The sequence below is a fragment of the Harpia harpyja genome, chromosome 5 (assembly GCF_026419915.1).
Source record: "Harpia harpyja isolate bHarHar1 chromosome 5, bHarHar1 primary haplotype, whole genome shotgun sequence".
Taxonomy (NCBI): Eukaryota; Metazoa; Chordata; class Aves; order Accipitriformes; family Accipitridae; genus Harpia; species Harpia harpyja.
This window is the reverse complement of record NC_068944.1, coordinates 53,442,331-53,455,678: the sequence shown is the minus strand read 5'-3', so window position 1 is coordinate 53,455,678 and position 13,348 is coordinate 53,442,331. Positions and strand designations below refer to the sequence as shown.

Genomic DNA, 13,348 nt, shown 5'->3' with positions numbered 1-13,348 from the left:
CTCCTTCCTTTTGATTTTGTCCCCATCACTCAGTGCTCATCAACATCTATTCATCATAGCTGACAGGAGTAGAAACCTCTGGCAAGGACAGGATGGAGCAGATCAACTCTTGACAGAAACTGTTCCATCTTCTCACAGAGGATGGAAAACAGTAATTTCCATCCCCCACTCCCAGATTAAACATAAATTATGTTTACATGGCAGAAAATCCACTATGTAGCATAGGCAAACCCAATTATAACTTCCATATGGGGCAGTATGAGAGTAATATTAATCCCACTGCAGAGTAGTGATTAAAGGCAATCTGCTGGAATACAGGATAGTTAAATACTGTTCTTTTAAAAGGCACTGAAAAGTTAGGACAGTTTGCAGTTTTTAATCTGACTGATATACCTATATAAGAGTATAAAAATCAGTCTCCCCAGTCTGCAGGAGGTTTTTTACTATCTCCAAACAGAACAGGACTTTTCAAGGTTAATAAAACAAACAGGGTTTGTACCTCTTTCAAAGGAAGGAGCCTTTAGCAGTTCTTTATAGAATGAGTAATAAATGGCACTGTCACCCTGAAATGTAATTTCTCGTTCAAGTTCCTAGAAAAAAAAAAAAAAAAAAAAAATTCACCTCCTGCAATCGCTTCCCATAGAAGACTATATATTTTCAGATAGACTGGTTTTGTAATACAGCACATGGTTATGACTCTACTGTACATCTTCAAAGTATTCCACAAAACATTAATCTTCACAGCACCTCTGTCAGGTATATAAAGGTCTCTATAACTTAGCAAACATGCTTGGAATCAGAGCAACTCAAATCCACATCGTAAGTCAGCACAAGATCCACAGGATCCTTTCATATTCACAAACCTGAACTTCATTCAACTTTCCATACTTCACTAAATAATACAGTTCTTAAAAAAAACCCCAAAACATACATTCCTGTTGTTTAGCTTATGCAATCCCAGTATGCTTCAGTTTTTTCTCCAAATTTTAGAAAGGTATTTCAATTATAAAGGGTGGCATGGAAAAACATACAAAAGCATGACAAGACAAGACTACTGTTAGTAGAAGAAAAACTTTAAAAAAAAAAAAAGAAAAAAAGAAAACAAAAAAAAGAGACTATATCAAAGACAGAGGCCTGAGCAGGAGGACACGGGATTCTATAAGCACGTAGTTCCAACCTGACATGGATCAGCTTTCATTTCAAGGATACAATTTGGCTTTTGTTTCAGTAGTTTAACTTTTTCTTTACCTGCCTGCTGGAAAACCAGAATTTCCGTTCATGATATGTTGAGAGGTACACAGCGTACATCATTCCACTAGTGACTGCCGCAAGACAGCCAAAGAAAAGTTTCGCAAAACGCTGAATTAACATATCTGAAAAGGGACAGCGAAAAAGCTAAAATAGTCCAGAGGATTTAGAAACAAACAGTATGCCCTACATATGACTCATTTCTGAACAGCAAGTAAACTTACTAGCATCAGAATTATCACACCATCAGCAGCACAGATACACTGAGAACTCATTTGTTATTCCTGTCCTGCAGAATTTTTTCCCAGTTGTTACCATTGCTTCATACGACTCTCAGAAAAAATACTCACGCACTACACTGCAGATTTCTCTCCATTCTAGTAAGTTTCATTTTCAAATGAATTCCAAGAAGGAAAAGTGTCTTCCAAGTAAACAGAGCAAACTCTAGATTTTACCCAGAACACCGCAAATTTCTTAGAGGCACTAACAGAAAGAGGTGGCAATACAACATCTAACATCAATACCAACACATTCTATTCTCCATTCTGTTTTTAAATATGAGAGGAAGGAACTAATCTGAATTTTACCAAACTCATTCAATGGGTGTCTACTTCACCTGTAGCTCCTTCGAGTTAGTATGCACTTCTAACATAAAAGTTTTTGGTAGCTTGTGAGCGCTTGCCTAAAATTACACCTGGGTTTAGTTCTGTTTCTTGAAAAGCTGTAAGGACTTTTTGTCTGTTCATGTTTCAGTACCATTACTTCACGCCTTTCAGCTCCCCAACCAAAAGATCATTCCAGGCGCAATTAAAATATTTATTTGTACTCAAATAGTAACAACAGTAAGATTCTTAACCCATCTGCCTCTCCCCCACCCTTGCCCCCAACCTGAAAGAATTCAGAACTACCGTTTCACTCTGCAATACATAAAATGTCATTATTAAAGAATTCTAAAGTACATGCCTGTTTTTTCTTGAAACATTCAAAAACCTAATTCAAAATAAGTCTGTTATAAATTACTGTGCTACAAATATCTTCCCATAAAATGTTAAAGAATAATGAAAAATAAATCAGAAGTTGGCTAAAAATTCTGTAGCTTACACTTTGGCGATCTTCCCAGCTTTGCGTTTTCTTTGTTTCTCTCCTCTGGAGCCATTTTGTCAGATTCTGTACAGTTTTGCTTCTTTCTCTGTCGCAGGTCTGCTGCCCCTGAAGACATTTTTTTTTTAAGTTATTGCAACATAATACCTAAAATCGCACTCTGAGAAATGCACACAGCAGCAAGTAACAGCCAGTAATTGCTACTGATTTAATCCCAGAGCAGATACATTTGACAAAAAGACTCTAAATTAAAGTATGTCATATGCCTAACTAAAATAATCATGTAACAATAGAGAAATCAATTCGTATGTTATTCCTTAGAAAATCCAATAGTTTTCTCCTGAGGCCATACTCTGGGATTACCCAGAACCCAAACTGGAAGCTAACTGGTTTATTCCATGGTGAATGTATTACACAAATGAAGGAAAGCAGTAGTTTAGATAAGTTGATAGAGACACTGGGAGAAATTGGTGCCAATTCCATTGTACTCTCATCCTGGTTTCATGCTGCTATAGTACAGTAGTGTACTAAGCACATTATACTTCAATACAAAAACTGGGCTTGTCCATTACTTTTAAATTGAGCTGCCTGTTATTCATATGGTGAAAGCTTTTATAAAGCAAATATATGATATTATAAAGTAAATATATTACCACTTTTTTCCAGATCTACTGGAACTAAGCAGATTTATGAATTTTTAGTCTAACATATAATTAAAAAGCCCAGTCTGCTAGGCCATGTAGATCACATCACAAGACTGAGGGCTTCTTTGGCTTCTGTTAAGTTTTCTGTAAACAGCAGCAGTTTGAAGCCCTGGCCCATTTATTTTACAGTCTGAAAGGCAACAAGGCTAATTCACAGAGTGTAAGTCTCCATACAGAAAGACTCATTGCAAAAAGTCTGTTATAATTACTATATTAAAGATGACATCCCACAACATTTATGTCATTTTAGAATTGCAATGAAAAGGTTTAACTGTAACTCACGCTCCAGATTTTTTAGCTCTCCAGTTTGACCTACTGTCCAACATTGCTTGAGATTTTGTAGCCCCTGATTTCCTCTGGACATAAAACAGCTCTTTCATAAAGCCATTCAACTTTAAACTTGAGGTGTCAATCTTCACATCCCACAACAAGGCTTTTAATTACTCTGGTTGCATATGACTTCAAGTCTAAACCAGTCTACTTTTAACTCCCAACTTTTAAATCTAGAAGTTAGAAACTAGAGATAGCAATATAAATAAACTGTTAAAGTGGTGTCTGTCTGTATCAGGACGCGTGTATTTGTGTTTTAACAGGATTTTCAAAGCAATTTATAAATTATTCTGAGCAAACCAAGACTCCAATGCTAACATTTTTCATGGAACGAACAGAAAATGCCTACCTTCTTAAATAAGACAAGAATTGGAAAGATATTAAACAAAACAAGGTTTAGGGTGTTCAGTATCACATTTATCATTCTGTCAATCCAAAATGAAATATACACCAGTATCTCTTCACATCATGTATACGAGTTAATCAGCAACGCAAACACCGAGTGCGCTGCCATTAAAAATCACTTGTACCACACAAAATAAAATGGGGGAAAAAACCCTAGATCACCAGAATGGGCAGCTATGTGCTTGGAAAGACAACTGTATGCCCTTGTCATATGCAACAGCAGTGAGAACACTGGAGGAAAAGGCATTTCTTTTGCTCTTCTGGCAGATAAGTAAGCCATATTAGAAGTGTAACACACTTATGAAGTCTAGACTTACCAGCAGTAATAGAAAACTCCCAAAGAAAGAACAATTTAAAATTCTAATTCTGAAACAACTACATCTCAGTCAGCAAATGATCTTCACCTCAGTTTTGAAGACTGCTCAACAGATTCCCCCCCTCAAAGCAATAACAAAGACGGATCCAAGTATGCTACTTCTGTTGCATTTGCAGCTGCCTCAAACAAGAAAAATGCTGTTTCCACTTCTATGAATCCTTTAAATGGGGTGAAATAAAAGTCAAACAAGGTGACAACTAAAAATAATCTAGGATTTTGAACTGATGACACAGCCTCCAGTACCTCTCTATCCAGCATGCAATTTTTCATGAGATTGCTTTCTAGCTCTCTGTAAGTTCCCAGAGCATTTTCTTTTCAACTCTTGTTCAGACAACATACATTCCACTTTTTTGTGTGTGTATCTATTGCAGAAAAGCATAACTCATTGCTCCTGTGTGCCACTATATTAATCCATTTTTCACCTGCAAATTGAGCACTGCCTGCAATTCTTGTCCTCTCATCTAAAGGATAAGATAGAACTGGGAAACGTTTAGAGAAGGGCCACGAGGATGATCAAAGGTGTGCAATGGCTCCCATACAAGGAACAAGGAAGCAAGTTGAGGATGCCTCAGTCTAGAAAAGAAAATGACCAACAGAAACATGCCGGAGGTCTACAAGGTAGTGAAGTGCACAAGCAGGCTGAATAGAGAGCAGTGATTCACCTTTGTTTCTAATACTGGAACAAGAAGTTATCAAACAAACCCAGTGAGTCAGGCTAGAAGGAACCAGTTCATCGCACATCGCCTTCATGTAGACCACTCCTACCCAAAGAATGTTCTGTAAACGAAGAGTTTACACAGATTCAAGAGAAGATGGACACATTTGTGGAGGACAAACAACCAAAGACTACCAAATACACAGAAACCACGTCCAGCTCAGAAAGTACCCCAGCTGAGAACAGCTGGGAGGCCGCAATATGCCATGGGACAGTATCGCACGTGCTTGTTTTGCTTTTGCATTTCCCTGAGTGCCTACTTACAGTCGTGTTTCTGCCAATTTCCCCAAGAAAACTAAATGCTAACTCCGAGGCCCCACAAAGGGGATTAGCACAAAAGAGACCTAGAGAAAAATAATTGTATGGGGGGCTAGGGGCTAAAAGGGAAACGAGGGATGAGACAGACTGAAACATACAGTCGGGGAAACGGAAGGGATGCCAAAGAAAAAGCACGCTCACAGAGGCACCCACGAAGCTGACGGATGCTGCCCGGCGGGCTCTGCACAGAGGCAATGCCGGGCGAGGGAAGAGAAACAGACCCCAAGTTTCTGGGCTCCCATCCACCCAGCTTCCTCCCGCTTGGTGCTGCAAACGACGGGCTGCCCTGGGCAAGGAAGAGGAGGCCTCGTCAGCGGGGGCCGCCGAGGAGGGATCGGGCCGGCCTGAGCCGGCACTGCCACCAGCCGCTGCAGCGGTAGGACCAGCGCTGCCGGGGGAGGCCGACTCCGCGTCCCGCAGGCAGGCGCTTTACCTTTGTACCGGCGCTGCTATCCCGGCACGTACCTGACACAAAACCGCGAGCCCCAGCCAAAGCCACACTGCCGACCTGCGCCAGGAGAACCTGCACCGGCACGGCACGGCACGGCACGGCACGGCACGGCACGGCACGGCAGGCGCCGGCCGGGGCCACACCGACCGACCTCCCTCCCTCCCTGCCCCCCAGCTCCGCGGCCTGAGGCGGCGGCGGCCCCGCCGAGGCTCCCGTTGGGCGCGCGCCCCCTCACACGGTACCGGCGGCGGAGGGGGATAAGGGTGACACACGCGCCGCCACCCCCCTCACCTTCCTCCATCGCCGACCTGCGGCCCCCGCCCGCCTCCGGGGCCCCCCGCCGCTCTCTCCGGGGCGACGCCGCCCCGCCCGCGCTCCTGCCGCCGCCGCCGCCTGCCTCTCGTCGGCCCCGGGGGCGGGAGCGCTCTCGCATAACACGGCGAGCGGAGCGCAGCGGCCCCTCACTTCCTGCCGCCCCGCTGTCGGTCCCGCCGTCGCGCGTCTTCTCCGGCGGAACTGTGGTAGCAGAGTGGGGGGGGCGGCCGGAGCGCAGCGGCGGCGTACCGAGGCGAGGGCAGCCAGCTGGCTCCCCCTGCAGCCGGCCCCGGCCCCGGCCCGCTCCGGAGGCGCGAAGCTCCGACCTCCTGTCAGCCCGCCCCGCCTCGCAGCCTTCAAAAGCGCCTTCCCACGGGCAGCGAAGTGCTGGTCCCTGCTGGTCCCTGCCGCCCCCGCCTGCCAGCCCGGCTGCAGAGGGACCGTGCCCCTTCAGAGGGGCCCAGCCAGGCCTCGGAGCATCTCCTGGGGGTGCCTCTCGCTCGGAACCCCACCTGCCCTCTGCGGAGAGCCTCCCTCTGTGGAAGGGGAGGTCTCCCCCCTTGCACAGCATTATCAGGAGAGTCCAGGCTCGATGGTTGTGCACAAAACCCTGGGCCAGCTGTGAGGGCCTGGTGAGAGAAGTGGTTGGTTGGGCCTTGACGCACACCTGCCTTGGGCTCCTTTTTGCATCGTGAGGAACTACCGGAGCACGGTGCCAGCACCCCGCTGTCACAGGGGCTGTACAAGTGCAGGACAAAAGGATGCCCCCACCCCTGATGAAGTTACAGTCTGCTTTTGGGAAAATGGGCTGTGTTTGGGTCAAGGGGGGCCAGTGAAAGAGCATAAGGAAGAGATGAAGCATCCTTATGCGGTGGAATAGGTGGGTGTTTCAGCATACCAGCCACCTAATGATTATCGTGGTTATTGTCAGCACCCTGGCAAAAGAAGGATTTGGAGGGATGGGGTAATTTCATGAATGTGAGCTGGGTATGCCTTCAGGGCATAAAGGATAGCATGGAAAAGTGTTTTCTGTAACTTAACAAAAGACCTGGGGAAGCCAGTATGTTCACTGCTGGATGTGGTTAGAGTTAGTAGCTAAGTTAGGAGGACAGGACTGGTGATGAAGGATCTTTAGAGTGAAGTTACCTACTTTACGCTTGAAATGACAACACATAGGGGCTCAATGAAGAGATGCCAAGAACGGGGTGACATGGCTACAACACCACCCATTGTCATAAACAACATCATGTTGTTGTAACATTGCTGTAAACAAACACATTTTTTTATTGCAGGAGGCCTTATGGGCTCCCCCACTCAAGACCTTGTCCTTTTGGGGAGTCTGTGAAGCACAGTCTTTGGTTGCGCCAATCCACAAGTAGTGATGCTGCGAGAGGGAACATGTATCACCCTGAAGCAGTAGCAGCTTGGATTTTTGGTGGTGAAAGTCCTGAGTTCTTGCCATGACAATAGGCTGAGCTGATTATTTACACGGAGCCAGGTTCATTGCAATATGACAATCCCCTGATTTCACAGCTATGGCAACATAAGCTACTCCTATGCTGCACGTGGGATGCCAGGCCAGGGCAAAGGCTGGCGCCTTCCCTTACTGCTGCCTGGGGGCACACCTCAGGAGGTCCCACTAAGAAGGAGTCTTGCTGATACTGATTGCATTTGCCGCTGCAGACACCTGAATGCTTCATTCTCGGGTTGGGATTGTCAACGACAGAAGTTCTCACCCTGCCATGCCCCGAAATCCACTTGCAGATCTCTGTGGTGGGCTGAGGGCTCAGGGCTGAGTGGGCTTCTTGGACCACAGAGGGAATTTGTGGTTTAGTGGTTGGCCACAGCCCTCAGGAAGGCTGGGGAGGACCTCTAAGCTTTGCCCAAACCTGCTGTGCAGAGATAAGATCGAGACTGCTGGTGCAGGACCCAGCCCAGGGGGAAGGGTGCTCCCAAGCAGCATGTTTTCCAAGGAGCACTGTGTTGTCTCCTTCCCAGTGTCTTGCTAGAGCTCTTGGGGATGGACTGAGCACAGGCACGGGCTTGAGTTGGCAGGCAGCCATTCAACGGACCACAGCTGTACTACAGGCTAGCCTTCCGTGTGGGATTTACCTCCACTCATCATCAGATGGTCAGGGTGAGTTCTTTAATAGGTCGTGTATAAGGCCCCATGCATTAAAAGTATGCTGAGAAGCTCCAGAGTCTGTAAGACTGTGGTCTTAGCGGAGATACTCTAGCAAAGCTGGAGAGTTGAGGCAAGATCTGATGCTTAGCTAAATCAGCTTAGATTTTACCCTGTCTTAGGTCAGACCTGTAATGTTGAAGGTTTGCGATCTCTAATGATCTGGGGCATGTGTGTGGAGATGCACCAAGGTTCACTACCAGGGCGCAGACATCGTTCCCTGTGTAAGTGCTCTGGACTAGATTCTGCCACCCTTTGAGGGAGTCTTGCCCTGTACATGAACTGCCAGGTTAGGATCATCATCTCTGGGAGCAGGATGGTATTGACCAAATATTGAAAGGTTGCTGAAGGCACCCGGCTATTTGCTAACTAATAGTTTAGAAATAACCAGAGTGAAATAACAGAGGTGGCCAGGATCTGTGCTGTCTGCATGTCATCATGTGTGTGTGTGCAGAGGGAGTTCTCCAGGCACGGTCTGCCGAGGGCTGTGCTGCCTGGGCTCAATTTTGGGTCAGGAGGCTGCGACCCCGGCAGCTCTTCAGCTGACCCTGTCCCGCTGCAGGAATACATCACTGAGCAGAGCAGCTGGGCTTATTTAAACCTCTCAGAAGTAAACCGTTGGAGGATCTATCAAAGAGGTCTGTGGGAATCGCCCCTTGGGGACTGCACATCTTCTAGCATGTCTTCTGATGTGCAGTCAGGCCAATGGCTGATCAACTGCTGGAAAACTGATCCGGTTACTTGTCTAGCAGCTGCAAGGAAAAACTAAACCAATTTGTGTGTCCTACAAATTGTAAGTGTAAAATGAGATTTATAAGTTTCCTGGATTTTTTAATAAAATCTAAAATACTTCTGCAATTGTTGATTTATTGGATAGTTAAAAGAGTTGCTTATGTTTTTAATGATCCATAAATTAACCATCGCATTTTTAATGTAATTGGTTTTGATCTGGTTTTTTTTTTTTCATAACTTGATTCAGTTGTAAGTTACCGGAATAAGCACAAATAATCACTGCAATCAAAACAACAATAATAATTTTAAATATTTGTACTCAGACCATCAATACATGGACAGGAATAAAACAAATGACTACTCGGTTATGCTCTAAATTTTGTTTTTCTTAAGCCTTCTTTGTACCTGCTGTTTCATGCTGTACCTTGTTACATTTCTTGTGCTACACCATTTTTCTACTGATGCTCCAGCATGTGGATCATCCCACACCTTGAATTCAGTAGAACTATAAATGCACATCAAGTTATTTACATGCACAACTGTACAGATAGCAGAGAAGTGAAAAATCCAGCCTGCTCACTTGGTTTTCATTTTTTTCCAAGGCCTTCTATGGAAAAATTGCACAGTTGAAGGTGGGAGAACCAAAAATCATCTTTCATGCAAGTTTCTTTCTCACAGAATGAATATGCTGAAATAATTTTTAGAGTAATGTTGAAAATGTTATTACTGCTGTGCTTCAATCTTCCAAAATGCTTTCTGTAACTAATATTATATGAAAGTTATTTCGTTTGACAGCTTATTATTTGCCCTAAACATTGTGCTGTAATACATTACAATGAATAAATATGGGCATGTTGTGTTCTTTTTCCAAGATTTCTCTGTACAAACATGCATCATGTATCTGCATGATGACATTCTTTCTCTATTTACATATTATTTCTAAGCCCTACAGACATAACTTTCCTTTTTGTTTGCAAGTCTGTGATATTGATGCTTTCTAGTTTAACAATCTTTCTTTCTTTTAGAGATGTCAGGAGGCAAACAGACACAGATGTACCTTAGTATAGAGCATTAATACTGGGCATATTTGTCATTACTCAAAAGTAAAGAGTGTGTACTTGTTTATTTTGTAAACAAACCAAGGTGTTTTTTTTGTACATTATATATTTTGTAGGATTAATTTTCTGGCTTCTAATTTATGGTTCTGGATTATCAGTATCCCAAGGTTTTGCTTATTTTAATTATTTCAGACCCTTCCCTCCCTGAAGCTGTATATGTTCTACCAGGATGTAAAAAATAATGCCTACATAAGTGTTTGTGGGACCAAAATTTTGCACTGTGCTCTCCCACCTGATATGCGGAATGCAAGGAAATAAATGGGGTGATGTTGGGGGATAATGACAATATGGAAGCATTGCTTAAAACTGGACCTAAGAAGTCAGAAAATTAAACTACACAAACCATACAGAACCATATAGAACCTTTGGGATTTTCCCACCGATTTAATTCTCTTCCTACTCTATCTCAGCACAGCTTCCAGTGCTTTTGATCACTTCAGCTCCTGCCTGCCTTGCCCAGGATAAAAACGAGTCAGGTTCTATTGCCACCTGCTTCATTGTAAAACTTGGTTAATATCCATTAAATTAATGGAGCTGATTTAGATTTGTGCACTGAAACTAAGCTGGGGTCATGGAAACATGTTTTGGCTCTGGTCTCTCTTTGCTTCAAACCTCTGGTGGTAAATCTATGTTTTGATTTCCACTGGGGCCTTTGTAATTGTTTTTTGTCCCCCCCAAAACAGAAGACACTACTGATGTGATTACTATGACCATCTTCCTCTTCTCTTTTGTCTTGTACCCTGCCTCTCATATTTACCATGTCTTCAGTGATTGTCCTGCTTTCAGCTGGGATAGAGTTAACTGTCTTCCTAGTAGCTGGTACAGTGCTATGTTTTGAGTTCAGTATGAGAAGAATGTTGATAACACTGATGTCTTCAGTTGTTGCTCAGTAGTGTTTGGTCTAAAGTCAAGGATTTTTCAGCTTCTCAAGCCCAGCCAGCAAGAAGGCTGGAGGGGCCCAAGAAGTTGGCACAGGACACAGCCAGGGCAGCTGACCCAAACTGGCCAACGGGGTATTCCATACCATGTGACGTCACGTCTAGTATAGAAACTGGGGGGAGTGGGGGCAGGGGGATCGCCGCTCGGGGACTAGCTGGGTGTCGATCGGCAGGTGGTGAGCAATTGCACTGCGCATCATTTGTACATTCCAATCCTATTATTATTACTGTTGTCATTTTATTAGTGTTATCATTATCATTATTAGTTTCTTCTTTTCTGTTCTATTAAACCGTTCTTATCTCAACCCACGGGTTTTACTTCTTTTCCCAATTTTCTCCCCCATCCCACTGGGGGGGGGGGGGGGGGGAAGTGAGTGAGCGGCTGCGTGGTGCTTAGTTGCTGGCTGGGGTTAAACCACGACAGTGATGCATTTTCCAATACTGTCCTTGAAGCAGCATGAGATCCTGCACGCTCATTTTCTTTACTTCTTCCCATCACTCCTGATGCTTCCCTGTAATCTAGAACTCATAAGTCAGCCTGTGTTTAGATTTGTGTGATGCTGTACAGCCTCTCATCCTGTCTGCTTTCTCTTTTACTTCCCTCTAACGATCCCATCATCTTCTCCATCCCTTTTTTGTACAATCTTAAATAATTCCTCACCCTTCTTTGTGTTTTCACCCTCCAAAAATGCATTGATCCTTATCACAGTTGCCTTTATCTGACCTGTAATTTTCTGTATTAGCTTCTCGCTTTTCATCTTTCTTCATAAGACCAAGCCACGTCAGCTGGCTAATTGCTCTATTGCTCCTCCAGCCCAAGTGCCTGTGGAGCACTATATCAGTAATAAAGTCATGGTAAAAGGACTACAGGAGAAAAAAATTGGTATTTATTTGTTTGTTTGCTTGTTTAAACACACACACACTTAGTGATGTGACTTGCTTTGTGTAGCACTTCCCTCTTTCTACTCCTGCTCTAGTTCTTGTTTGTGCTGTAGACGAAGTTCCCCAGGGCAGGAGCCTGACCCTTGCATTTGTAAAACATGCAACCTATTATGTGCCCGGCCAGAAATAGCTGTAAGGGAGCGTAACTGGCCGATAGCAGCCTTGCCCTCCGCTTGGCCTCTGCTCTGCGAGGAGGCCCAGTGCTCTGGCATTGCCTCTGTTCTTTCCTGCACTCCTTTTTTCTCCCTGAGCTGTCTCTTTGACTTTCATCCAAGGATAAAGCCCTTTGAGGTAGATGACTCACAACTCGGCACTTCCTTTGACTCATGCTTTGCCACCTAAGACATTGGTCAGCTCTTACTAAACCGCAATTTAGTTTTTTAATGCTTATGACAACATCCCTTGCAGCTCACATCTCTGATTTCACTATCACTTCTGCTGGGTCAGTTATGCTTGTTTTTCTACGGTTGGTCAAAGCTGTATTTTCCCCTTTCTCCCTCCCCTTGGGTTTGACAGCCTTTGGGTTTTTAACCATCCCCTGCAGATTTCGGAGCCTGGAGGCTCTCTTGTCTCCAAAGCCCACCTGTTGGGGCTGCATTTCTGAGGAAGAAGGTGCTGCTCCCCGCCACAGCCCGCACTGCCAATACGGAAAGGCAGCCTGGCCCCTTGCCTCCCTGTGCAGCATCCTCGCCGTTAATCAGCTGCTTGGCCACGAGCAGCGCAGCCTCCCCGGCTCCCGGTGGTGTCCCCGGTGACACTTGTGCGATGACAGTACAGCTGGTGGCATTGCACAGGTGCTGATGATGAGAGCTTAGCAAACACTTCAGCTGGTGCAAAACAAGCACCAGAATCCAGGTCACTTCGCAGGCCCTGTGTTGCCCCTGCAGGGCAGGGCTAGCATGACTGGCAGCCCCGTCCCTGGCACTGACATCAGCAGGAATGACTGATCACATCCAGGAAATTGCTCTAGGAATATCGTGCTGGCCTTTATTTATGTAAGTATTTTTCAAAGAAGTGGTGCAATGTGATCTTTAATATATTTGTGCCTTAGTGTCTTACTAAATACACTAGTTGGGCACATCTCCCTATCCCAACACAGCAACTCCCACTCTTAGCCCCATGTTCTTGCCCGGCCGTGTTACTGCTGGCAGAAGGAAGGGCAATATCACTGCTTTTGATGGGTTTCCAACTGTAAGCAGGAAGGAGTTTGGCCTGATGCTTGAAGATTATAAATCAGGAATACAACTCATAGCCGTAACACTAAGCAGAGTTTAGATCCCTTCTCAAGAGTTGCGTCCAGTGTTATTAAAATGTCTTGGACTGAAGCAGTCCTCTGCAGCTGGTGCTGCTTTTCAGTGGAGTGAGTAGAAACAGACTCCAATACGGGCAAAACGCTCTCCGACCAGGCAGATTAGCTATTACCAAGCTACCAAACTGTTTGTTGTCTGCTGGGATTTCCTAGACAGCAGGAAA

At 44.8% G+C, this 13,348-nt stretch overlaps 1 protein-coding gene across 1 annotated transcript in view; it reads right to left on the bottom strand.

Moving 5' to 3' along the window:
- The window catches only part of DPY19L4 (dpy-19 like 4), a 37,614-nt gene extending 29,578 nt beyond the window's left edge, over nucleotides 1-8,036 (bottom strand). The window contains 6 exon segments of the mRNA XM_052787231.1: nucleotides 500-590; nucleotides 1,249-1,373; nucleotides 2,350-2,457; nucleotides 5,940-6,236; nucleotides 6,239-6,368; nucleotides 6,370-8,036. Of these exon segments, the coding sequence (XP_052643191.1) occupies nucleotides 500-590; nucleotides 1,249-1,373; nucleotides 2,350-2,457; nucleotides 5,940-6,236; nucleotides 6,239-6,368; nucleotides 6,370-6,825 (1,207 nt within the window). The 5' untranslated portion in view covers nucleotides 6,826-8,036.
- Nucleotides 8,037-13,348: the final 5,312 nt, after the last annotated feature.